The 25,313-nt window shown below is 49.5% G+C and overlaps 3 protein-coding genes across 5 annotated transcripts; 2 read left to right on the forward strand and 1 right to left on the reverse strand.

Annotated features, from left to right (window-relative positions):
- Window positions 1-1,162: 1,162 nt before the first annotated feature.
- LOC134502739 (interleukin-1 receptor antagonist protein-like) lies at window positions 1,163-7,372 on the reverse strand. Of its 2 annotated transcripts, XM_063311211.1 has the most exons (5): window positions 6,087-7,372; window positions 5,417-5,459; window positions 4,369-4,457; window positions 2,534-2,658; window positions 1,163-1,770 (listed from the first exon to the last, which is right to left on the reverse strand). In XM_063311211.1, exons 1-5 carry the CDS (start codon window positions 6,145-6,147, stop codon window positions 1,558-1,560), a joined length of 531 nt encoding a protein of 176 aa, XP_063167281.1. In that variant the 5' UTR covers window positions 6,148-7,372; the 3' UTR covers window positions 1,163-1,557. The 2 variants fall into 2 exon arrangements, with proteins under 2 accessions (XP_063167281.1, XP_063167280.1); XM_063311210.1 differs by lacking the exon at window positions 6,087-7,372 and having other exon boundaries at window positions 5,417-5,814.
- Window positions 7,373-8,353: 981 nt separating this feature from the next.
- TMED4 (transmembrane p24 trafficking protein 4) lies at window positions 8,354-10,910 on the forward strand. Its single transcript, XM_063311007.1, has 5 exons — window positions 8,354-8,510; window positions 8,592-8,692; window positions 8,777-8,902; window positions 9,031-9,177; window positions 9,810-10,910. The coding sequence occupies exons 1-5, from the start codon at window positions 8,372-8,374 to the stop codon at window positions 9,957-9,959; spliced, it is 663 nt and encodes a 220-aa protein (XP_063167077.1). The 5' UTR covers window positions 8,354-8,371; the 3' UTR covers window positions 9,960-10,910.
- A 634-nt stretch (window positions 10,911-11,544) lies between these two features.
- Window positions 11,545-24,989, forward strand: DDX56 (DEAD-box helicase 56). 2 transcript variants are annotated; one of them, XM_063311319.1, is made up of 14 exons: window positions 11,545-11,618; window positions 11,702-11,863; window positions 11,945-12,105; window positions 16,560-16,730; window positions 19,104-19,194; window positions 19,380-19,624; window positions 19,875-19,997; window positions 20,141-20,254; window positions 21,199-21,293; window positions 21,500-21,576; window positions 23,764-23,853; window positions 23,974-24,079; window positions 24,373-24,452; window positions 24,620-24,989. In XM_063311319.1, the coding sequence occupies exons 1-14, from the start codon at window positions 11,562-11,564 to the stop codon at window positions 24,689-24,691; spliced, it is 1,644 nt and encodes a 547-aa protein (XP_063167389.1). In that variant the 5' UTR covers window positions 11,545-11,561; the 3' UTR covers window positions 24,692-24,989. The 2 variants fall into 2 exon arrangements, with proteins under 2 accessions (XP_063167389.1, XP_063167390.1); XM_063311320.1 differs by having other exon boundaries at window positions 11,552-11,618; window positions 24,629-24,989.
- The last annotated feature ends 324 nt before the right edge of the window (window positions 24,990-25,313 follow it).

The raw sequence follows: 25,313 nt of genomic DNA on the forward strand, positions 1-25,313 counted from the left end.
CTATGCTCTCCATCCAAGAGCACAGACATGGGGTGGTGGTGTTGTGGAGTGGGGTGGGGCAGCAGTTTCCCTTCTTGTCACTCCCTTCACTCCAGCCATGATGGGGGGGGGGGTCAGCAGTTATTTCAGAAGCTTTTACTGCACCCTCCATATGCCTAGACAAGCGTTGGAGGTCTCAGCAAATCACCGTGCCTCGTTAGCATGTGGATGAGTTTGCTCTAGGATACGTATTCTCTATGTGCTTCTGGAGGAAGCTGTTTGTTGCCCCTCCCACATTCCTCACTTCCTCCTTCTTCACCACCCTGGAAGGGAGCATGCGGCTCCAGCTCTTCCATTTTGGGCCATGAATCAGCAGGTTCCCCCTTTCTCCATGCAGTCTTCAGCAGCAGTGAGGGCTGAGGGTCAATTCAGTTTAGGGACAGAAGAAGAACAAGAATAATATTTTCCTGAATGATGTAACTGGACCAAATAAATGAGTAAGATACTCTTTTTACTTACCTTTGAACCTACTTTGTCTAGGTGTGTAATTCTTTATGCTTGGGTGGGCTAAGTGTGTAAGATCAATAACCTATATTTCTCTAAGGTTTCCTTTGACATTAAGTCCAGTCGTGTCCGACTCTAGGGGGCAGTGCTCATCTCCGTTTCAAAGCCGAAGAGCCGGCGTTTGCCCGTAATGGCTTCATTACTGCACCCTCCATGTGTCTAGACAAGGTAAGAAAGGTAGGCAAAGCACGGAGCCCTCCTTCCAGAGCAGGGAAAGAAACTCTTTCAGCCAAAGACCAACCAACTCTGGGCAAGCCTGGCAGGAGCTTTGTGCCAGCACTGGGCAGGGCAAGAACCTGAGGGAGGCTGGGTCACTCTGCTAGGGGACATGTGGCCCAATGCACTTGCTCTCTGCCTGTGCTGCACCCCAGCTTGTGCAATTATGCTTTGAAGCAGCCCTCACCAAAGCAGCCTTGGAGCCTCATGGCAGCACGGGGCATTTTGCAAGGAGCCGGAGGAGGGGGAAAGGCCTGGGGAGAAGGACCAGGACCAAGCAAAGAGAGTGTGGCATCCCAAGGGGCCGACAGGCAGGATATGGATATGTTGCAAGCTACAGCACACCTCTGAATCAAATGCTGGGGTTCCACTCTCTGAAAAGTCTATGAGGCTAAGACAAAAATGAATTTTTCATTTAATGCACATTTTGAAATAATGAGAATTAAATGTAGTAAATACAGTTACTTTAAATGTTCTAAGTTATTTCTCTTTCTGGGAAATCAGAACCTATAAACAGGCTAACAGTTTTTGCACTCATAGCTTTAGGGGTCTGCAGATGACTCTGTGGCCGTTAGCTGCGAAGCCTGCACTTCTGAATCCAGAAAGTGAGCTATGAATATCCCTGTTATTCTTGAGACACTGCATCTCTTTCCCTCGTTGCTTTGTCATCCTGAGAAATGACCCACTCCAGAAATTTTCCTGAAAAGTACGTGCATATCCTTACAGAGAAAGGAGCAGCTGCGAGATCCTGCAGTTAAGGAGTGGACTTTGTACTGTGAAGGGAGTTGGGGAGGCCAGCTAAGATTCAGGCTGAAAATAGAAGTCCACCAGATGAGATGGTCCTGGATTCTTTATCAGGCCAATGGGTTCGTTGGCTTTGGAAGAAGTGCAGAGGAACCACCCTGGATGGGCAGCTGACTCAAACCGCCATATTCCGTCTTTATTAGACAGGAAGAAGGTAAAGCGGGTGGAGGCCTCTCTGTCTCTGTGCAGATCCATGATGTTGACACTCTGAGGAGAAGAAAGAGGTTTTTCAAGGAGGGAAACTGCCTTCAGCAGAGACACACTCTGGGATGCCTCTCTGCTGGGAAGGGGCCAAGGGGCCCTTAGTCTCCAGCCTGCTCAGGAGGAAGGTTGCCATGAAAGGCCCCCATAAGGGGCTTCTGGTAGCAAAGTCACGGGGAAGGGTGGCTTGCAATTCCATGTTTCCCTGAGAGAATAAAGTGGAATTGCGCAGCTGGACTCTTCATAATGAGAAATAATCCACAGGGTAACCCAGATCAGATTTGTGGGGTACAGAGATGGCCTTTTCCACACAATTTCCCATTTGCCTTCTTGAAGCTCCGTCCTGGAAACTACTAAGGTCCTCAAGAGAAACCTGACTGGGAATTGAAGAAAGAAAGGCTCCCCCCATCCACAAAAAATGGGATGATGCGATGGGATGAGTTGAGGGCACAGTAGGGCCTGCTCTTCTCTCCTACACACACGAGTCATACGCTGCTGTGATCCACAAGCTAGTTACCCAGGGGTAAGGTTTGTTAGGAGTTGCTTCCACACAAACACATATAAAGGTAGGATGTAATAATGCCCCTCACTCCCTTCGTGGTGTGCACGTGTACGCGCGCACACACACAGGGGCTCCACTTTCCAACCTCATAGTCTACCATACCATGTCAGAAGTGCCTTGTAACAACAACACAGATAAAAACATTCTCAAGCACCACGAGGCCCTCCAAGCCATCTGTTTTCCTGGTGGTGCTGTGTGGCTTCTCACCTCCAGCTGCAGCTCAGGCCAGGCCCCGGGAGAGCAGGCCAGGCAGCTCTTCCCTCCCCGAATGCCGAGGATGACAGGAAAGTTCTCTCGGCCAAAGGCCTGGTTGCGGACCCAGTAAATCTTCTCTGGAAATGGAAGCAGAGGTAGGAGAGATTGTGAGCAGTCTGGAACAGATCCAGCTTTCTTGGGTCTTTCCTCCATGCACTGAGCTCTTTATTTTATTTCTTGATTTACTTCAGTCACTCCAGTCAAGAAACTATCGATTTACTTTGGGAACACCCCTGCAAGGTAGGTCAGGTTGGGAGCCCCTCAGGAAGCACTGCAACTGAATCCCTCCCTCTGCTCCCAAACACACACAATCACAGCGTGAAAAACCAGCACGCTCCCAGAGGTCATTCTCTGGATGGGTGGGAGATGCCCTTGGAGGAATTGAGAAACTTATATGAAATATGCTACCGCCGCCCTCCATTCTGCATCACTGATTTGGAAGGAACAGAAGCCGCAGGAGGAGGGACCCCCCACTGGGGAAGGAGGCCTCCTGGCTGCTACTGGGCTGCACCCCTTTTCCTCCCAACCCACCAGTCACCCAACCCAGGTCCGGTACCACCCAGAAGCACGGCAGCTGCCCTTCTCGGTGGCCGGGGGAAGCCCTGCAGGCAAAATGCTGCTCCCCAAGAAGCAGCCCAGATGCGGAGGGCAGCAGCAATGGCGTTTTCGAGACATAAGTGGAGAAGGGACAAAAGGCAGGCTGAAGACTCTCGGGCAGCCTTCCCCGTGGGCCTTGGCAGAACTGGGCAGTGGTGCTACCAAGGGGTGGGGCACAGGCAGCAAGGCAGCCCAAACGTTTCATTGGCTATACTGGAGGAGCAGACGCTCCGCTTCCCCGAGAGGAGGTAGCCAAATCAGCAGGTGTGTGATGCAGACGCCTTTCCCTCCACCTGGTTATTAGAATTATATAGCAAGTCATGAAATAACCATTTAGTACCCTTCCGCAGGGCCTCCAATCACCTTCTGTTACTCTCTGAGCAGCACTAGGCAGCAATTCATGCTCTGCAAAGAGCGGGCATGGTATCTCCCTGCTGCACTTGCTCACCCTTCTCCTGTGCCCAGCCTGTAGGGGTGCCAGCCTTCAAGGCCAGGAAACAGGATTGCTTTGGAGTCTTGGAATGTACTTTAATGTGGTTAGAACTTTGAAATCCTGCCAAAGCCTCTATCTGCTGTACTTCAACTTATACCTAACCAAATCAAGGTAGCGTTAAGTTTCTTTCTCACACTTTCTACTTTTCCAGGACTCAGATATATCTTTTCTGTAATGGATGGCATTCTCCTTCCCCTTCTGTGAGTCAAACCGACATTCTTTCACCAGTGGGGAGAAAATGTGGAGGAACTTTCTCATGAATGAGATCCAGGTCTCCCAAAAGATTAACATGATGGGCCTAGCCACCACAGAGGTGGAAGCTGGGAGACAGGGCGAGAGCTGTGTCATATGGTGGGGTGAAAGAGAAATAAGCCACTCCAGAAGCGAGAACAAAGATGAAAGTGCTCCCCCCCATGCCGGTTAGGATAACAAAGAAGTCAGGTTGCAGCAAACCAGCATCTCATGCATATTTTGAATCAAGCAAATCAAGAAGGCAGCAACACGAAAGAAAAAGAGCAAGCTGCCAACATGTGCATCATGATGCAACCCCCCACCCCACCCTCAGAAGCCTCCAAGTCCTCCAAGTCTCCTAAGAGCTTTGGCTCCTGAGGCTGCTGTAGAGGGAGGCGTCTGAGGAATCCAAGGCTGAGTGGGAGATTTTGTATCCCTCCTCAGTGCAGCTTCAGGAAAGACTCACCTTCCAGTGCAGAGTTGGGGGCTTGCAAGTATCCAGCTATTAGTTCATTATTCTGAAGGTAGATGGATTTCTGGTTTACATCCCAGAGTCTGAAATGTCAAGGTTTGTCTTTTAAAAGAAAAACCCTACCTTTTTCTCTCCTCAGCAGCCGTGGCTGCCACCTCCTCCTCAATAGGCAGGCCCAAATGCCTCTTGCGACCTGAGGGAGGGTCTGCTTCCTACAAGCTGTAGCTCACCCACTCCCAGCCCCCATCTCTGCCTATTCACTCAGACCACCTTTTGGCAGGAAACGCAGACTCGCCCTTCAGAGGAAAGCCACAGCCAAGCCCCTCATGCTCATAATGGGAAAAGACGACCTGCTGAACCCTGCGTGTATATGCCACCCAGTCCATTTGTGGTTTTGGGCAGCTTACAAATCTAAAATCAGTGAAATTAAAAACTATTAGCGCCATAAAAACACTAGTCAAGGAAGCAGGCATGTGTCTTGAATCTCTTTCTAAAGCATAACAAGGAGAGCAGCTTCCATTCCAGTGGCAAATCTTCATTGCACAGACCTCACCATGGAAAAAAGTGCACCCTATTGATGCTCAAAGCATCCCTAGTGGCACCTGCAGCACGTGCCTCACTGAGGATCTCAAGACTGTGGGCAGAATGTTATGGTGATGCTACAGCAGAGGGGAGGAGGAGCATCAACGCATCTCTCCTTCTAAAGAAAACAGATTTCTGGCCAGAAGAGTATCATTTTCAGAATCATTCCCACTCATTCAGAGGTTCATTTCTGTAGATCAGAGCCCTCTTTGTCTCAAGAGCAGGGGCATTTCGTGAAAGGCACGAACGGGTGGCGCTGGTGAAAGCCTAGCTTGGCAGGACTCAGCTCCCCCTCTTCTCGGTCTCCTTTTCCATTGGTCCTTCAGTTCCTTTCCTGGAGGCGAGAGAGACCTCCCTGCGCTGGGTCCGTGCAGCGACATTGCATCTCACCGGGATCTCCCTGACGGCCTCTCTGCCTGCCTGGCCAAGCTGTTGAAGCTGCTCGCCCAGCAGCACTTACCGCGACTTGAAGATGGCTCCCTGGGGCCAGGCCTCGTTTCCATCTGCGCACAGAACAGAGAGGAGGAAGAGGATAATTTTATTTCTTGGGGACCTGCCAGGCTCCATTGTGTGTCACAAATTGACCATTTCTGCCAGATCAGCCCAGCTGGCTTTTTTATAGAGCTTGTGACAATCACGTAACTGGAATGTACGTTATTGCCAGTTACGTAGCTGTGACAGAACCCACTAAATTTCCAACAGCATTCGTGTGTTGCAATTCATGTTGCAACTGTGGGTGCTGAAACTAAACTTCCCTGAAGTAATAGCATCAGTTCCTGTTGCTATACAGAAAGGGGAAATGAAACCACAGCGCGTAAATGAAAATACAGATTCAGCTTGAAGTTGTACCTATAACAAGGAAGGTAGATATTAAGAAGCTTTATTCAAAATAAATTAAAATGGAAGGCACAGCCTGGAACTCTTGTTACTAAATAATATAGAGTTCTCAAAGAAACAGTCTCTCTTTTTAAAAGTCATTAACAGTTTTCTCTGCATTCTCAGTCATTCAGAAGACTTTCCATTTCCAAACAGCAAATCAGCGCATCAGAACAAAGCAAGCATTAAAAAATCTGTCTTGTTCAACCAGCACGGCCTATATGAGCAAAGAGCAACGATGGCTGAATTACCACCTTCCGACTGCACCACCACGCCAGGCTGAACCGGCTGCTCCTCTGGTCGTGAGTCACCCATGGCTTCCCGTTCTGACAGCTTCAACTGGAACTTCTGTGGGTTTCAGCCACCAATTTATGGCGTAGCCAGAAGCATCTGAAAAGGCGTGGCCAAACCTCCAATATTTAGGTTTTAAAATGTAGATCTTGTCTGTTCTTTTATAAGGACGGATCTCTTAAATTTGATAGAAATTTTAAATACTTTTTGATTCTGATAGATGGTTCTTCTCTATTGGCTACTTTTGTTGAACATCGACTATTGATTCAATTCCAGTAAGTGAAGATTACTTTAGTGATTTAATGTTATTTTGAAAATTCTTGTTCAATTTTACAAAGTATATAAATCTCAATTTCTTTGTTTCTTTTTCCTTTTGTTCTTCATGGTTGTGCTATTAAGCATCTATTTAAATTAAATTAAAAATTTAAAGAGAGGAGGTGTGGCCAAGTTTGAGAATGTCCTTATAAGGCAGATAGGTGATCTTCACTGTTTGAGACCAGCTTTTCTGACCATAAGTCTTGAGGCTGAATCTGACCTCAGATCAGCCAGTTGCCAAGCAGATGGATCAGGGTGCCATAGCTTGCCTTACTTTTAACAACTAGTTTCAGAGTAAGTACCCCATGCAGCCAGAAACGTCACCATGCGTACCTCTAATTCCCCCCTTTTTAAAGTCATCTATTATCCACCCCAAAAGCTGATTAGAATAAAATAGACTTCACTGCTTTGCAGAATGCGAGCAAAGAGAGAGCTCCCTTTCCACAAAGAATGTCATCTCCCAGCTCCTATCCCACTAAAGCTCATGTGGGGTAGCACCTTGAGCAGCCCATCCTGCAGGGAACTCCCAGGGGGACAGGTCCTGGCCAGGAGAGGTGATCCTGCAAATATACAGTGCAAAGTTCCTCAAGTTTGGTCTGGAAGTCCATTGGTAACTTGTGAAGAGACTTCATGACAGAGGGAACACTGCTGAACATACTTCCTGTCAACAGTTTGGCTGCTGAATTCTGCACCAATTGCAGCTTCCATGTTATCCTCAAGGGTAGCTGGATGTGAAGTACACTTCAGTAATCTAACTGCAAGGTGAAGCGGATGTGAGTCACTATTGTGTATCTTGTAGTAGCAAACCTTACTTTAATTAGGTGTGTTTTAAACTTTTGTCATTACAGGTAGTCCTCGTTTAGCGACTGCCTTGTTTAGTGACTGTCCAGTTACCACAGTGATGAAAAAGTAACTTTGCAACCAATCCTTGCATTCACAATCTTCGCAGGTCTGTAAAGCAAAGGAAAGCTGAAGTAAATTCAGAAGCAGTCACATTTTGACTTAACAACCACTTCACTTAATGACCAAGTTGCCGGTCCTGATTGTGGTCACTAAACAAAGACGACCTGCAGAGCTTTGTATTTTTTTATCTTACAGTTTCATTGCATGACTCAGGTTCCAGGACTGTGAAAGAGGGAGCTTGTCACTTCCTCTATTCTATGCCTATTTTTATTCATGTCTGTGTGCTTCTGCACTTACTTTTTTCCTAAGGTAAAAAGGAAATCGTAGCTGTGGTAACTTTCTTCCCCAAAGGGAAAATGGCTTCGGGCCACTCCGCATCGGTTCCTCGATCCACATGGGGACAGGGCAACACCCCTCGTCCTCGCGACCTCCCAGAGCCCCGGGGCAAGGCCGGGCGCCTCCAGGTCACAGAAGAGCCGACGGCCCCGTCGCCCTGCCCGGGCTGCTGCGGCGCATCGGCCGCGGCTGCCCGAGGAGGCGGCTCGAAGCGAGGCTGGTCCAGGCTGCGGAGCGGAGGTCGCGAGGCCCGGAGGGGGCGCCGGACCCGGCCGGCGGGCTTCGGGGCGGTCGAAGGGCCGCGGTCGCCAAGCAGGGTCCGGTAGGAGCGGCGCCCCCTCCCGGGCCCGTCCGTAGAGCGGAGGCACGCCTGCCGGAGCCCGAGACCCACCCTGACCCCGGCCGCGGCCAGCGCGCGAGGGCAGCGCGCGTTCCCGCCTCGCTCGTCCGCCTCCGGCCGCCCCGCCGCAGGACCCGGAAGAGCGAGCCCGCCTCCATCTTCGGGCCCGGCCGCCGCTGCTCTCCCGAGGCGGGGCGCGCGGCGGAAGGGGGCGGGGCGGGGCGGGGTTGCTCGACGCCCCCGCCCCAGCAGGGCCGCCCACCCGGGCGGGGCGCGAAACAAGGAGGGAGGAAGCCGGCGGGCGGCCCGCGGGCGCCACGTGACGGGCGGCGCATGCGCGGGCGGCGGCGGGCCATGGCGGCCGCGTGGCTCGTGGCGCTGCTGGGCGCGCTTCTCTGGGCGGGCCGCGCGGCGCGGGCGCTCTACTTCCACATCGGGGAGACGGAGAAGCGCTGCTTCATCGAGGAGATCCCGGACGAGACCATGGTCATCGGTCAGGGCGGGGGCCGCGCGGGCGGCGGGGGCGGGGGGGCCGGGCGCGCCCCCGCCGGCTGACCGGCCCCTCCCTCCGCAGGCAACTACCGGACGCAGCTGTGGGACAAGCAGGCCGAGGCCTTCCTGCCCTCCACGCCGGGGCTGGGCATGTTCGTGGAGGTCCGGGACCCGGACGCCAAGGTGAGGCGGCCTCCTGCCCCGGCCGGGGGGCGCGTGGGGCGGGCGCCGCCACCGCCAGCGCGCTGACCCCCGGCCGCCTCGCAGGTGGTTCTCTCCCGGCAGTACGGCTCGGAGGGCCGGTTCACCTTCACCTCGCACACCCCCGGGGAGCACCAGATCTGCCTGCACTCCAACTCCACGCGCCTGGCGCTCTTCGCAGGAGGAAAGCTGGTAAGGGGCGGGCGGGCGGCGGGGAGGGGGAGGCCCCGCGACGGCCCGCCCCCTCCCTTCCCTTCCCCGGTGCCGCGGAGGGACCCCCGGCGGCCCCGCAGAAACGCGCGTTGCTGTCTTTGGTCCAGCGGGTGCACCTGGACATCCAGGTGGGGGAGCACACGAATAACTACCCCGAGATCGCCGCCAAGGACAAGCTGACGGAGCTGCAGCTGCGAGCCAGGCAGCTCCTGGACCAGGTGGAGCGGATCCAGAAGGAGCAGAACTACCAAAGGGTGAGAGTGCGAAGGCCCCTTGGCCTCTCCGGGACCCTGCTGGTTCCTGCAAAATGGAACCTGGTGGGTAGTGAGGTGCCCTCCCACGGGGAAATTGACCCTTGCCGGTCACTGCAGTACCTGGCTTCCCTCCAAGATAAAGGGCAGGCAAGCTAACTGACATCAGACATCTTGGGGCTGTCTGTGGATGGCAGAACAGGGTCTGGTGGGGGAAAACAATGTTTCAACACCAGAACAGCTAAGGAGGCTAAGCTTGGGTCACTCCTGGATACAGCAGAACAAGATGTTGCCAGGAAGTGGTTATCCAATGGTTACAGGCAAGTGGGAAAGGCCCTTCCAACTTGTGTTGGTCTTGAGCCAGAAGAAAGAGGTTGCTGTGTAGGCTTTAAGCTATTATACATGGAAGTGATGAACCCCCCCCCCCACAGTATTTTGCTATGGGTAACCTTGCTGGCTTTCTCCCTGCATGGAATGAGATTGGCAAAGAGGTGGGAGATGCTTTGGATGGGGAACTGGAAAGCTCCTGCATCTTAATTAGACCTTGATCAGATTGAGGGCAACATTGAATGAAGCATGACAGGAGGAGTCAAGGTAGGCCTTTTTTGATGCTAACTGCTGTGTTCCCTTTGCAGTTCCGAGAGGAGAGGTTCCGCATGACCAGCGAGAGCACGAACCAGCGGGTGCTGTGGTGGTCTATTGCACAGACTGTCATCCTCATTCTTACAGGCATTTGGCAGATGAGACACCTCAAGAGTTTCTTTGAAGCCAAAAAACTGGTTTAATTTCTTCAACATCACAGATGTCATTATTCACCAATGCCCCACTGTTACTTTCCATTGAACACATTTTGATTTTTCTGGATTTAAGTACTAAACTGAGCAAGCAGCACGGCAGACAATACCCTTGCCCAATTATATGGACCATTATCCATGAAAGCATCTGAAAGCATCTCATATTTTTGTGCGTTGAAATGGGTGAGGCTAGTGGCGAGTTAGGGTAGCCTGCCTCGGTTGTCACGCTTTCCTGGAACATTCCAAGATGCTGCTTTACAAAAGGCTGGGAAAGTTCCCCTCCATCACTTTTGTGATTGTTGCAATTTGCTTAAGAGCTTCTGTTCTAATAGCCCCTATAACTCTAGAACTATTCAACAAAGTACAAAGGGAAAATTAGATTTACATCAGAATTGTATTATATGCCTTCTCTTCAGATATTATGGGTTTAAATATCGTTTAGTGTTTCAGTGGTTGTCAGGCAGCCAAGGGATTGAATGATTTCTTGCAGCAGCTTCCCTTCAATCTCTTTGTAGTTCTCAGTTTTCTAAGCAGAGAATTTGTCTTGGCTGCAGAATCAGTGCAAATGAGGGAGCAGTAGAAGTTCCCTCCAGGTTTATTGTGAAGTGTGAATAAAGGAGCCCCTTAAATTTTCAGATAGTTTGAATTGGGAGTACTATCGTCAGATGGAGATATTCCTTGGAGAGCACAGAAAGGAAATTCCCCATCAGGTGGTGGTCTCCCATTAAATAAAGACATCCTTTTTGCCAGCCTTCCTCTGATTTGGAAATAGAACCTGTAAATAATCCAGCTACAGAACAACAGTACTGCGGTTTGGCAGCAAAATTAGACCTTTGAAGTGGGACCCAGAAATGAGCATTTTTTCCTTCTCTGCTAGTTTGGGCAAGTTTGTTGTAAGGCCTATTTGTTACAGTTTTGGAGTGAAATAAAGCTTTTCTGCAAGAGACTTACCTTATATGTTGGTGAGAAAAGTACATGAAAACAAATGTCTAAATAAGTCTACTGAATTGTAAAAGTTCACAGATCCTTAATGGTCTTAAAAAGACCAAAAAACCCATGAAGTCTTTTCTACAAGAATTTTTAAGATCATACCCCAATGTTTCTTGCTATATAAAAAAATCCTGAAAAATGATGTTGCCCAGAAATGGCCCTTGTCCCCACTCCCATCATAGATACAGTGTTTGTTATGCCCTGGATACAGCAGGAGCCTCAGGAAATGGTGTGCTTTGAAATGTGCCACAAGCAACCAACTTCCCTTTGTGGGCTTGTGTTGGTCAAAGGTTTGAGAATCCTAGTTGGTCCAAGGATAAGTTTTCCTGCTGCCTGGAGGAGCGGCCCGGTCTACGGTCATTACCGAAGCCCGGGAGAGAAGCTACTTCGAAGCGCGGCCGGACGAGGGAGGAAGCGCAACCCACCGCCAGGCACCGCGCTGCACGTCCCGCGTTGCAGGGGCGCGCTCGGGACCTCCGGAAGGGCTGCCGTGCCGCCCTCCCGCCGCCAGAGGGTGATGCCAGGGCCGCCGGGCCGCTCTCTGTGCGGCTCTGTGGTCGCGCCCGGAGGCGCCGCTGCACTTCCGGCGCGGGCGGCAGCGGCATGGCGGCGGCGGGTAGCAGCTTTGCCCAGATGGGGCTGGATGCGCGGATCCTGCAGGTACGGGCGGGCGGGCGGGCGCTGCTGCTGCTGCTGAGCGGCGCGCGCACGTGCTGAGGGCGCGCTTGCTGTGCTCCCGGCAGGCGGTGGCCGAGCTGGGGTGGGCCGCGCCAACGCCGATCCAGGAGAAGGCGATCCCGCTGGCGCTGGAAGGCAAGGACCTGCTGGCGCGGGCCAGGACGGGCTCCGGGAAGACGGGTGCCTACGCCCTGCCGCTGCTGCAGCGCCTGCTGGCCAGGAAGACGGTGAGTGCGCCGGGCCCTGCTGCCCGCGGGGGGCTGGCCTGGGCTGGGCCGGGCTGGCCTGACGGGCTGTTTCCCTCCTAGTCGGCGCTGGTCGCGGAGCAAGCGGTGCGGGGCCTGATCCTGGTGCCCACCAAGGAGCTGGCGCGGCAGGCGCTGCAGATGCTTCGGCAGCTGGCCGCCTACTGCGCCCGGGACGTGCGCCCCGTCGACCTGGCCGGCCCGGAGGACCTCGCCGCCCAGAGGTGAGCGGGGCGCGGCGCCTTCTTTCCGCGAGGCGGCTTCCCAGAGGCCAGAACCTCGGCCGCGTCCGGAATAGCGCCCCGAGGCGCCTGTTTGGGAGGGAGGGCAGCGGGGGGCCCCCAAAGTGCGCTTTCTATGAAGGGCCGTTGGCGCGATCCAGCGGCGTTCCCCGAAGAAGAAGAGCCTGCGTGGGACGTAGCCAGCGATGACCGGGGCGTGGGGCGGGGGAGGCGGTCGATGATGCCTCTTTGGGGGTGCTGCGCTTATGGATAAACGCACGAGGAACGCTTGCGGTGATGGTAGAGGCGTCTGCTCGGGATGTGAACGTGTGTGTGTGTGTGTGTGTGTGTTTTAACCCAGCACGAGGAACGCTTGCGGTGATGGTAGAGGCGTCTGCTCGGGATGTGAACGTGTGTGTGTGTGTGTGTTTTAACCCATTCAATCTGTCCGATTCTTGCGACTGCCTGGATAAGTCCCTGCAGTTTTCTTGGCAAGGTTTTTCTGAAGTGGCTTGCCATTGCCTCCTTCCTAGGGCTGAGAAAGAGTGAGTGACCCAGCTGGCTTTGTGCCCAAGGCAGGACTAGAACTTACAGTCATCTCTCTGCTTCTAATCCAGCACCTTCGCCACTAGATCAGATTGCTCTCTTAAATGGTCAGATTGACTTAATGGCGGCTTCACTTAGCAACTGAAATTCTGGTCCCAATTGTGGTCATTAAGCGAGGACTACCTGTACTCTATTGTTTTGGCAACTGTCAGCTTGTTCCAGATAATCTTTGGGCTGACCCATGGAATTGGTCACATATTCAATCTGGTCATCACCTCAGTATTTGCATGGTGAGCGGGTGGCCATACACAATGAATTAATGCACAAAAAGGTAATTTGAAAATGGAGCATGTTAACCCTTTGTTTTGGTTAGGTCGTTCCCTGGTATGCCTTGTACGCCCACATAGCAAGAGGGTCCGTTAAGCTGGTTCACACAATTCACCTTCTTCTGTTTAATACCCTCGTACTTGAAGGGAGCTAGCGCATCCTCACGTGCAGCTGCCAAAAAGAATCCATAAGGGTTCAGCCAAGGCATCAGCTAGTTTCTTTTCATTTTTAGGATACAATTGTCTTGTCTGGGAAATTTAAATTAATAATACAGGTAGTCCTTGCTTAACAACCACAATTGGGACTGGAATTTCAGTTGCTAAGTGAAGAGGTCATTAAGTGAATCTGACCTGGTTTTATGACTTTGTGGTGGTCGTTAAGCAAATCACAATGGGGATTAAACAAACCACATGGTCGCTAGGCGAATCACGCAGCTCCCCATTGATTTTGCTTGCCAGAAGACATCCAGGAAGGTCGAAAATGGTGATCACGTGACCACGGGACGCTGTGACAGTCATAAATGTGAATTGGTTGACAAGTGTCCAAATTGTGATCATGTGACCATGGGGCTACTGCGATGGTTGTGAGTACTGGTTTTAAGTTGGGTGTTTCCAGCACCATCGTAAGTCTGAACCATCACTAAACAAATGGTTGTTAAGGGAGGACTACCTGTATAGCTAGTTTGGTGTAGTGGTTAAAGGCACCAGGCTAGAAACCAGGAGACCGTGAGTTCTAGTCCTGCCTTAGGTACGAAGCCAGCTGGGTGACTTTGGGCCAGTCCCTCTCCCTCAGCCTTAAGGAGAAGGCAACAGGAAACCACTTCAAAACTATTGCCACCAAAACTGCAGGGACTTGCCCAGGCAGTTGCCAGAAGTCAAGTGAAGACTGGCTTGAAGGCACAAAAGAGGTATCCGTCTCAAACTTCAATTCTGCTCCTTCATCTTGATCTTCACAATTTCATGGTAAAAAACATGGAGAAAAGTTGACCAAATAGGGATTGAGTAGCTCTGCCTTTTCTTTGTTACCTGTTAGCATTTTGCTTGAATGAGTGGATGAGCAGCTAATGTACTGATTTAAAAAAAGCACAACCTAGGCATATCTAAAATTTTGCTTTCCTGGCACCAGTTTTTCTTCAGGTCTATGCTCTTTAATTGTGAGCTAGTGTTCTTTCCATTTTATATATGAGGTTTGGGGTTTTTTTGGCTTCGTGTCTTCACCAACATTTTCAGATAACCACGTGCTGTCTGCCCATTTCTCTTTTCATTGGAATTGCTTAGAATTATGGTTTTTACTATCTCTTTAGGAACTCCCGCCTCACTTAGTTTTCTTTTCCCATTAATATTCCTTGCCATAGGATTTTATTTATCACTGCTGTATTAATATCCATTTTTTACACTCCAAGGGGTGTGTTTGACCACACTCAGTTTTAGTTTCCTTTAAAATCGAGAAGTCCTGAATAAAATGGAAAGCTGGTGAAAGGAGAACATGCCCTGCAAATGCTGAGGAAACTGTGTTCCCTGCTGGGAGCTCAAGAGAGATGGTAGGGATTTCCTTTTAGGTCTTCTAGGGTTGGGGCTAAGCTGCCACCTCCAATCCTTAGTTTTTTTTCCTGCTCTTACCCCACCCTCTACCCATACTCTTTCTGTCCTGAAAATCCCATTTTAGTCTGTGTCCAGAAGAAAACAGTCCTCTCTCATTACTTAAAGGGACTGAAATGTGTGTGTTTCACTTCAGGCATGGACAGCCCCAAGTCAGCTGTTTCATGTGCTGAACAGTTCATGCATAATGATGTTTTCTAATGCTGAGAGTGAATTAGGAGCACATGATCCACTTGCCCTTTCTCAGCCCAGTTTTCTGGGATCTACCACAGGCCAAAGAGAGAGACCCTGTGCAGCTTTGAGATGGCAAAGGATCGCAGAGCGATGCCATTTCTCTCTGCCTCTGCTGGACTGTAAGAATCCCAACCCAAGACAGTTTGGCAGAACTTCCAGAACACAGGATTGTTCTAGGTTTCCAATAGTGTATATTTTTTGTTTTGTAGCCATGACAGCCATAATAGAAGCTTTCATTCTAGGGATTTTTTTCTAATTTTTTTTTTAGAATGCATTAAAGAAGTTGCAAGACAAAGATTACTTCCTTTGAAATCTATTCAACAGAAACACTTAAATGGAAGTTTGTATGATGTACATATGATTGCCCAGTCAATTATGGCAAATACAATCAAACAGATTAATCAGATTATGTACAGCCACATTAAAAGAATAATGATAGAACTGAGTTATAAATTGAAAGCAGTGCACCAAACCAAAAGTCAGATCTGAAAGTGGAAAATTCAGTTTGAAAATAAAATAAATCAAGTTTGGGGGGAAAAATGGCAAACCTTTATATAGTTTGGATTGATCACGTAATTGAATTAAAAATGTTTAGAAATGTTGGGGATTAATAGAAAATTATAACAAAAAAATGAAAAACAACACTGCAAACACAAGAGCCTGGGAAAGTCAAAATGAAAAGAATAATTTTTCAAGTAGACTTTTGTGTCTACTGTTTTTTATGATGGCTCTGATTCCATTGATGATAATTTTTAATAAAATGTTATTAGGCAATGAGTTATCCAAAGAAGGGTCAGAAGTTTAACTTTTTCTTGACATGGGTAATTGGCAGAACTATAGGCAAAATTATCTAGAAAAATACAATTGCTTTTTGATAGTTCAAAAGATTTTTTTTTTATTTTCTATCCCGCCTTTATGGGGACGCGGTGGCGCTGCAGGTTAAACCGCTGAGCTGTCGATCGGAAGGTCGGCGGTTCGAAACCGCGCGGCGGGGTGAGCTCCCGTTGCTCGTCCCAGCTTCTGCACACCAAGCAGTTCGAAAACATGCAAATGTGAGTAGATTAATTGGTACCGCTTCGGCGGGAAGGTAACGGCGTTCCGTGAGTCATGCTGGCCACATGACCCGGAAGTGTCCTATGGACAACGCTGGCTCCAAGGCTTTGAAACGGAGATGAGCACCGCCCCCTAGAGTCGGACACGACTGGACTTTACGTCAAGGGAAACCTTTACCTTTACTATCCCGCCTTTATTATTTTTATAAATAACTCAGGGCAGCCAACATAGCTAATACTCCTTCCTCCTCTTATTTTCCCCACAACAGCAACCCTGTGAGGTGAGTTGGGCTGAGAGAGTGTGACTGGCCCAAGGTCACCCAGCCTGCTTTCAGGCCTAAGGCAGGACTAGAACTCACAGCCTCCTGGGTTCTAGCCCGGTACCTTAATCTCTAGACCAAACTGGCTCTCTCTTTCTTTTCTCTTTATTATATTCTTACTTTTCTCTTTTTCTCTTTCTTTTTCCTTGCACTTTTTGCTTCTATTTTTTTCTTTAAGTCTAGTTTGTATTAGATTTTATTATTATAATCAAAATTCTTAATAAAAATTACATATTAAAAAAAGGATAAAGAGGAATGGTTTTCCATCTGGATGATGACACTAAATTGACCTTGGTTTATATAGCATTCTTTCAAAGAGAGGTACATGTTGTAATTTCTCCAGCACTGGGCCTTTACACCTCCTGTTTTTTGTCTTGCAGACCCCTCTTGATGGAGAAACCAGATGTGGTGATAGGGACACCATCGCGGGTTTTGGCACATCTACAAATGCAAAGCTTGAGACTGCACAATTCCTTAGAAATTTTGGTGATGGATGAAGCTGACTTGCTTTTTTCATTTGGCTTTGAGGAAGACTTGAAGAATCTCCTCTGGTGAGTTCTGCTACTGAAGAGGTGGGAGTCTGTGGTTCTATATAATTTTTTAAAAGAATTTTGATTACAATAGTAAAAACTAATACAAACTAAACTTAGAGAAAGAAAAGAGAAGAGAATAAATAGAAAAAAAAGTGTAAGGGAAAAAAAAGGAAGAAAAAGAATATAATTACGAAAAAAAGATTTAAAAAACTGTTTTCCAGCCTTCATCACAACAAGTATAAACAAATTTAGTAACTCTTCACCCCCTAAAAGGTTACAAACAGTTATCTCTTCATCCATTCTCCCTTATCTATAAGCAAATACATAAAACATCAACTTTTCAGTCCTGGTGTCAGCAAAAAATCTATAAAGGGTTACCTGAATTTTGCAAAAAAAAAAAAAAAAGTCTTATGTTAACCTTGATCAAATAAACCAACTTTATATTGCTTCCTTTTACTTATAATGGTCTTAATCTTTAATTCAATCAAACGTTGTTGGAGGATTTGATTTCTTTTCAATTTTTCTTTAACCCATCACACAGATTTCTTCAAGGCTTTAACAAGCCTCTTGTAGATCCAACAAGAAAACATTTTTCAGGTCATTCTTTTGGTTTATCATTTGTATTTCCCTTTTAATTTTTAAAACTTCAGCCAGTTTCTCTTGTATATCCAGTAAAGTCCTTTTCCTTTTGGCTTGTCATTTGTAGTTTCACTTTTGGTACTTTCTCTGTCTAGTCAGATAAAATTTGTTCCACATCCGTCATTCTTTCTTTAACATTTTCTGGACATAGTCTATCCATAGAAGCAGACGTCATTATTGACAGCATTGATATTGTAGTTACTAATTTTTGGCTCCATTCTTCAAAGATCTCCTTTAATGTTCCTGATGTTACAATGTTTTGTGTCACGTTGTAAGTCCCAGTATTAACTGACATCAAGGGCAGGCTTGTATTTTCTTTTATTCTTCTTAGAATCTTTAGTCCTCCCTAGTTTCTAAAATCATAAAGTAACTTATCTTTCTAATGAGTTGCAGTAGCCAGGATAGCCAAAATAAGTCTGTCTCCCACAAGAAGCTATTAATTTTTATAGTTAATTCCAAAATCTTATAGTAAAAGTCAATATTCCAAATTTATCTGGACCCTTAATCCATTTATCAGAATCTTATTTAGCTTTTTGCTGTTTATTTCAAATTTTTAAAATTTTTAGGCTTATAATTAATTTTTCTTTTATTCAGAGCTGAAGATAAAACTCACCCGATGACTTTTCAAACTTGTCGTTCCAAAGGTCTCTAATAGCTTTAAGATGGATAATAGGCAATTTCTGAAAGTGATTAGAAAGTGAAGTTTATTTATTTATTTAGCACATTTCCCACTGCCCATCTCAAACACAACTCTGGGCGGCTTAAGGTTTGCAAACTTAAAAGTCTTTTAAAAGGCTCCACTGTGGTTGCCAGCAAGATGGCTGATCCCTTTGTCTCCCAGTGCACAAACCCACAGAAAACCACTGTCCTGTGGTCTCCTCATGAGGAGCAGCCGTCTGGAGCACATGTGGGCGATCTCACGTCTTCTCATCTGAATTGGTTCCAAGGCACCAGTCTACTCACCGGTTCCTTGGTCTTTGCCGCAGTCATTGGCTCCACTTTTGCAGAGATGTCTTCAGTTCGCCACACCTCTCTCAGAAGTCCTGGGAGTCTGTGGTTCTGATTTATAAGAAGATGCAGAAGAACACCAGACGGATTCAGGCCCATTCAAAGTTTCCTTCTGTTAGCAGTTTCTTGGGAGGCATAGCCTTTGAATGTTGTTTGTATTTATTTAGTTCACAGCTTGGGGCCCCAGTGCTAAAAGTTGCATTTTTTCCAAAACATTATGGAGGAAGTCATTAAAAAAATACACTTATTGTTTCCATTGGTTGTGAGAATTTTCATTTTCAAAAAGTTAAACATCCCCATAGCCAATTTTTAATAGGTTGGTTCGAAGGCATGAGTTTACACCCTGCCTAATTTTGTTGCCTGCAATGAAAAAGAGGGGATTGTTTTCAATTCTTGTTGTTCTGTTTGGAGAAATACTTGAAATAAAATGAACTCTAGAACGTGAGGTATTTTATTCTGACTTTGGAGCATTTGAAACATTTGTTTCAAACTAGGAATGTTTTGAGCTTTAAAAACTTGGCATATTGTTATCCAAGAAAATATGGAGAAATAGCTCCATTTATTTGTGATGACATCAAAGCTGTTGTATGATTTGTTATGCAGGTGGTGTTATGCAGAATACTAAAGTATTCTGTAACAGTTGTCTCGGAGGCATTTCATGGTCTCCTGTTAGTGGGACCAGGTGGCCTTGGGTTGGATCTGCCATCCCAGTCTTGTGGCTGAGGCAGTCTTATTTCCTTGCAGCCATTTGCCTAAGATCTACCAGGCCTTCATCATGTCAGCTACCTTCAGCGAGGATGTGAAGGCCCTGAAGGAGCTGGTGCTGCACAACCCTGTAAGAAGTGGCGGGGTGGTGCTGTGGGGGCAGGTTGGCTCAGAACTTTCCCAATCTACAGGCTTCTCATTGCAGACGGCCAGCCTCGAGTCAGGTTTGACTTTTGACCCAGCTGGGCTGGCACAGAGTCTGGAAGAAGCCGCCTTTCCACAGAGGGGGAAAGTTTTCGTACTCCTCTTCTGCAGGTGACTCTCAGGCTGCAGGAAGCCCCATTGCCAGACAGCTCCCAGCTGAGCCAGTTCCAGATCCAGTGTGAGACCGAAGAGGACAAATTCCTGCTGCTCTATGCCCTCCTGAAGCTTTCGCTGGTGCCGGGAAAAGTTCTCCTCTTTGTCAACAGGATTGACCGCTGCTACCGCCTCAGGCTTTTCCTGGAGCAGTTTGGGATTGCTGCCTGCGTGCTCAACTCAGAGCTGCCTGCTCAGTCCCGGTGAGCCTCAGCTGGCCGGAGCTTGGGGTTGGGTGAGGAAGGACTGTTGCTGCAACTCTGAGTGGGTTGGCAGAAACGGCCTGATGTGCCGAAAGGGTCTGTATTTCCTGGACAGTTGCAGCTGTATTCCAGACTTACTCCCAGGAAAATACAGTGCTTCCAGCTGGTGGGGAAGTGGTGAGGCTTGATGATCTCTGGGATTTGGAAAGAACCCACAAAATCAGCAGCTCCTGGTTTGATAATCTTCCAGTTGTCACATCATCAGCCAGTTCAATCGGGGATTCTACAGATACATCATTGCGACAGATGAGCAGGACCTGGCAGAACCGGAGGGGACTAACAGGGGGAAGAAGAAGGGCACTGGAACAGAAAGGTAAGCTTTGCGTCCCTCAAAACCCTTAATATTTATGAAGTGAGTGGGAATTAAATAAAGGGCTTTCTTCTTCAGCTTGATAGCCAGACAGTAGCAATCTCTTTGCCCCATGCCTCTGTCTACTCTTCTGCTTTGCCTTTCAGGGGCAAAGATCAGGAATATGGGGTCTCACGAGGCATTGACTTCCAGAACGTGTCTGCTGTCTTCAACTTTGACTTCCCACCTTCACTGGAATCCTATATCCACCGAGCAGGCAGGTCAGTGGCAGCCATTGCCAGATCCAGGAGTTTCACAGAAATGTGACAATGCGGTAATGCCCAGCTCCTTTGGGACTTCTCAAGTCTGTACCCTGGCACTCCAGATGTACACAGTTTTGGTAAAGAAAATGAGCACAAAATTGGCTCATTTTCAAAAAGCTTTTGGAGTCAGTTTGGAAAGGCTAACTTCACTGAGATTTTTTTAATACGATGGGGCAGAGAATGCCTCTGAGTTTATTTGCTTAGAAGCATTTTCTCTGCCCATCTCCCAGTGGGGCGTTGCTATGTACTTTCCCCGGGATGATAAATAACCCAGCAAGAACTCACATTCTTTGTGCTGGGCACAATATTCTTTAGCTTCTATTTGAAAAATCCAAGAAATCCATTTTGGAAGGTCTTGGCAACATTTTGGAGATGCCAGAGAAGTCTGGGCAGAATGTTGAGGGAGTAGGAAGCAAGGCTTCTGTTTAACGCAGGTTTAGCAGAGGTCTGCTTGGCTCTTCCTGTGACTAAAAGTGGGGGTTTTGGGCAAAATGCAGCTTTTCAGATTCTCCTGAGTCTTCATTTTAGCCTCAACCAGGTAGGAGGAATAGATGCACTCAGATCTTAATTGTTTTTGAAGGGTATTGAACAACCAAAAATTGCAAATAGCAAAGTAAAAAACCTGGAATCGCCAAATGCGTGCTGGGGGGCGAAGGCAGGTCTTCCCACCAATCGCCTTGCACGCGCTGTGCATGAAGCTGGGGAGTTGGGTGGCGCTTCCGGGGAGGTAGAGCTGCGCTCGTGCACTGCCCTGGGCTGGAGGCAGCTGCCATCTTAACCTCCCTCTGGAGCTCACCTGTCATTCTCTGAGGCAGCAGGGTTCGCCTTGCTGCCCACGGAGCCCTTGTTTGCCTCAGGGTTTCCAGGATTTGGGTGTGTCAGCTCTCAACCCTCCTTCGTAGGACAGCCCGTGTGCACAACCCAGGCACTGTCCTGACCTTCGTCTTGCCATCTGAGGGCCTTCGGCTTGCCAAGATCGAAGAGGTGCTTACAGCCGGTGGGTGAGAGAAGAGCTGAGCTCAGGAAAAGTTCCAGGGGGGCAGAGGAGAGGGAGAGCATCCCCCAGGCCTTGGAGGGGCCAGCCTGGGCACAGAGCGCTGGGTGCCGGGCCCATCTCCCTCCTTGGCCAGCTTGGGGGGTCACAGTATGTGGTGGGCAACGTAGGCCTTTCCCTCAAGCCAGTGTCTTCTGTTGGTCCCTTAGAGAGCAGCAGCAAGTACACCTTGAGGCCCTACCAGTTCCGGATGGGGGAGATCGAGGGACTCCGCTACCGCTGCCTGGTAAAAGCACTTTCGCGTGGGGGAGACCAAGATGGGGCGCTTGGGAAAGGCACTGCTGCGTTGAAAAGCAGCTGCTTTTCTCACCTACACAATGTCCCATGATCTTGCAAGTGAGAGCTGCGTTGCCATCGTTGTCTTCGGGGAAAAAAGGCAGCTGGGGCAGTTTCAGAGAATCCTGAGCATTCGGTCTTTCCCATCATGGCTTCAAGAGAAACTTCCTGGGAAAGAAAGTTATTTTCTGTAGCAAGTGGCTGCTGTTAAGCATTAGAGGGAATCCAGCCTGAATATCATAAACAGAGGGATATGATAGAATACCGTGGAGGACACCAGTGTGTCCTGCACCCCCCAACTCTAGTTGGCTTATGGCATTAGAGGAAGTGGACAGGGTCCTCCTGACTAAATGCCACCACTTGCCAACTAGACCCGTGCCCCTCCTGGCTGGTGAAGGCAGCCTGGGAGGTGACGTGTGGGTGGGTCCAGGTGATGGTGAATTCATCCTTGAGGGAGGGGGTGTTCCCAGCTGCCTTTAAAGAGGTGCTGGTACACCCCCTCAAGAAACTGTTGCTGGACCCCACCATGCTAGACAAGTTTTGTCCAGTCTCCCACCGTCGCTTTTTAGGGAAGGTGGTTGAGAAAGTGGTGGTGCTGCAGCTACAGAGGATCCTGGATGAAACGGATTATCTGGACCCTTTTCAGTTGGGTTTCAGGGTATGGGATGGAAACAGTCTTTGGTCCCACTTCTGGATGACCTGTGGTGGGAGCAGGATGGGGGCAGTGCATCCATCCTTGCTCCTCTTGACTTCTCAGTCACTTTTGATACCATCGACCATGGTATCCTTTTGGGTCAGCTTAGGGAGTTGGGGGTGGGTGGCACAGTTTTGTGCTGGTCCCAATCATTGTTGATAGGGAGTGAGAGATCCGGCCTGCGGCCTGTCCTTTGTGGGGTGCTGCAGGGTTCGGTACTCTCTCTGCTCCTTTTTAACATCTACATAAAACCTCTGGGTGAGATCATCTGTCACCACAGGATGAGGTATCATCAATATGTAGATGATACCCAATTATACACTACATCTCCATCCTGGGTGATGTAAGTGATGCTGTGACTGCCCTTTCTCGGTGCCTGGGGGCTGTGGGGGCCTGGATGGGGAACAACAGGATTCAGCTGAACCCTGGTAAGACGGAGTGGCTGTGGGTTGGCAGCTCCTTTGCATCCGGGAACTTACCATCTTTAGTTCTGGATGGGGTTGCACTGCCCCAGACAGACCCAGTGTGGAACCGAGGGTTCCTCCTGGACTCACAACTCCTGCTCAAAGAGCAGGTGGCAGCTGTGGCCAGGAGGGCCTTTGCCCAACTTTGTGTTGTGTGCCAGCTATGCTGCTTCCTGGATCAGGAAGCCCTCCGGTCAGTCACTCATGCCCTGGTTATCTCCCATATAGACTATTGCAATGCGCTGCACATGGGCTACCCTTGTATCCGGAAGCTATAGCTGGTCCAGAATGCAGCCATGAGGGCAGTCTTGGGTGCGGGGGCTGCATTGGGTGCCAGTCTGCTTCTGGGTCCAAATCAAGGTATTGGTTATGACCTTTAAGGCCCTCCATGGCATGGGTCCAGGCTACCTGAGGAACCGCCTCAACCCCATTGCATCAACCCATCCCACCCGGTTAGGCAGAGAGGGCATGTTACGGACCCTGTCTGTGAGAGATTGTCAGTTGGCGGGGCCCAGGAGGCAGGCCTTCTCTGCCGTGGCCCCCGCCCTGTGGAACACTCTTCCCCCAGATGTGAGGCGGGCCCCCACTCTCCCGGCCTTCCGGAAGGGGGTGAAGACCTGGCTCTGCCATCTCACGTGGGGCAGGAGGGGGTAATCAATGCTGGGGGTGATTAGTGCCCTAAAGAGGCCCCGTGCGTTTATGAATTTAAATTCAGAACTTTTAATGTTGCCATCCTGGATTTTGTATTTTATATTCATATTTTTATTTAAGAGGTACTGTTTTTAATGTATTTTAATCTGTATTTATTTTATCTTTATTGTAAACCACCCAGAGTCTCACTTTTGAGGGAGATGGGTGGTGACCAAATTTGAAATATAAATAAGCAAGCAAGCAAGCAAGTAAATAAATAAATAAATGCGTGCACAAAGCAAGTGCTGCACTCCTAAGCCCTGGCGCTTTCTCTCCTGCTTCCCCCCAGGATGCCATGCGTTCAGTCACCAAGCAGGCTATCAAAGAAGCGCGACTCCGTGAAATCAAAGAGGAATTGCTCAACTCAGAGAAGCTCAAGGTATCCCGGGTGGGGCAACGGAGCTGGCCCCGGCCCCCTGCCAGCGCCTCCTTCCCAGCAGCAGCATCAGTCCAGTCGGGTGTCTGACGGGCTGATCGGAGCGTTGACTCTCTCCCTCAGACGTACTTCGAAGACCATCCCCGGGATCTGAACCTGCTGCGCCATGACAAGCCCCTTCACCCGGCAGTCGTGAAGCCCCATCTGCGTAACGTGCCGGAGTACCTGGGTGGGGACAGGTCTTGGGGTGGAGTCTCCGCTGCAGGGAGGGGCAGAGCAGGAGCGCCTGCTTGGCGGGGGAGGGCCAGGCAGGGGCGGTTTTGCTTCCTGCCCTTGGGCGGACCGAGGGCTTCCCCTTCTCCTGGTATGCGTGCCCACTTCTCTGTTCAAATGGTTTTGTGGCGGAGGGTTCGTCTGCATTCCCGAGGAAGCAGATGTGTGTGGCGGGGCGGGTGGACAAGGCCTGAACAAAGGGGTGGGGGTGGGGTCTTCTGGGAATGTGATATGCTCTTCCTCTTGCAGTGCCCCGCGGTCTCCGGCCAGCAGTTTGTCCCCTCGCTGGGAAATGCAAGCGGCGGAAATTCCCGGCCTCCACTAGCAAGGTTGGTCTCCTCCCCGGCCGACCCTCCGTCCCCAGTAGAGCAGTTCCACCCGCTGAGCTGGTGGCTCCCGCTTGGGCGGTGGCTCTCTGGGTGATGCTCCTCGGTTAGGGCAGACTGTCCCGTGGCCAGGACAGGTGAGGGGGACTAATTCTCACCCCCTCCCCTAGGGCCAGCAGAACCCCCTGCGCAGCTTCAAGAGCAGCCAGAAGAAATTGCGGACCTCAGCAAAGCTCCAATAAGCCGCCGGCGTGTGTGGGTGCTACCAGTTGCAGAACGAGTGCTCTGGGTAGAGAGACCAGGGGATGCCTGCTCAGGGCTCCTCTTTCCCCTGCTCTCTTCCGGCAGAACAGGGCTGTTTCGGAAGAGGTGGAAGCCGCGACAGACCTGGTGTCAGAAGAGCAACAAAACCGTTCTCTCCTGTTTTTAGTTTTGTAAGAGTCGCTCAGCTCATCTTGCCAAACTGTCCCTTGCTTAACCATGGCTTGTTAAATAAATTACAGTTGGCTGGGTTCACACAGCTTGCCGAGTGAAGCCAAACCGTTTGATGATGTATCTTCTTGTGTTAATTTCTGACTTTTACCAAATTAAATGCTCTTGTGCGAATGGAACTGAGTGGAACAAGTAGAAGCAGCTGGGGAAGGGCAGTCCCCCAAACCACTCGGCCTCCTGCCATGAAAGCTCTTCGCGATAAGCAGCCCCTTGAATTGCGCACAGAAGCACATGGGAGCCGGAACGGTGCATGGAGGTGTATAAACAATGGTGTATAAACTCTCTCTCAATAAAATCTACCTGCGTTGGGCTACGTGTATGACCTGCTGCGAGACACCTGTCCTGAAACTGCTGGTCAGGGCCCACTGCCAG

Source organism: Candoia aspera, chromosome 9 (genome assembly GCF_035149785.1).
Source record: "Candoia aspera isolate rCanAsp1 chromosome 9, rCanAsp1.hap2, whole genome shotgun sequence".
NCBI lineage: Eukaryota > Metazoa > Chordata > Lepidosauria > Squamata > Boidae > Candoia > Candoia aspera.

Bases quoted from the DNA above. Each gene is read 5' to 3' on its own strand.
- LOC134502739 (XM_063311210.1), bottom strand. From the start codon at position 5,523: ATGGAGCCTGGCAGGTCCCCAAGAAATAAAATTATCCTCTTCCTCCTC. The intron at 4,458-5,416 runs GTAAGTGCTGCT...TTGACATTTCAG, and splicing joins GGAGCCATCTTCAAGTCGCG to ACTCTGGGATGTAAACCAGA. The intron at 2,659-4,368 runs GTGAGTCTTTCC...TTCCATTTCCAG, and splicing joins CCCCAACTCTGCACTGGAAG to AGAAGATTTACTGGGTCCGC.
- TMED4 (XM_063311007.1), top strand. From the start codon at position 8,372: ATGGCGGCCGCGTGGCTCGTGGCGCTGCTGGGCGCGCTTCTCTGGGCG. The intron at 8,511-8,591 runs GTCAGGGCGGGG...CTCCCTCCGCAG, and splicing joins GGACGAGACCATGGTCATCG to GCAACTACCGGACGCAGCTG. The intron at 8,693-8,776 runs GTGAGGCGGCCT...GCCGCCTCGCAG, and splicing joins TCCGGGACCCGGACGCCAAG to GTGGTTCTCTCCCGGCAGTA.
- DDX56 (XM_063311319.1), top strand. From the start codon at position 11,562: ATGGCGGCGGCGGGTAGCAGCTTTGCCCAGATGGGGCTGGATGCGCGG. The intron at 11,619-11,701 runs GTACGGGCGGGC...TGCTCCCGGCAG, and splicing joins TGGATGCGCGGATCCTGCAG to GCGGTGGCCGAGCTGGGGTG. The intron at 19,195-19,379 runs GTAAGAAGTGGC...CCTCTTCTGCAG, and splicing joins AGCTGGTGCTGCACAACCCT to GTGACTCTCAGGCTGCAGGA.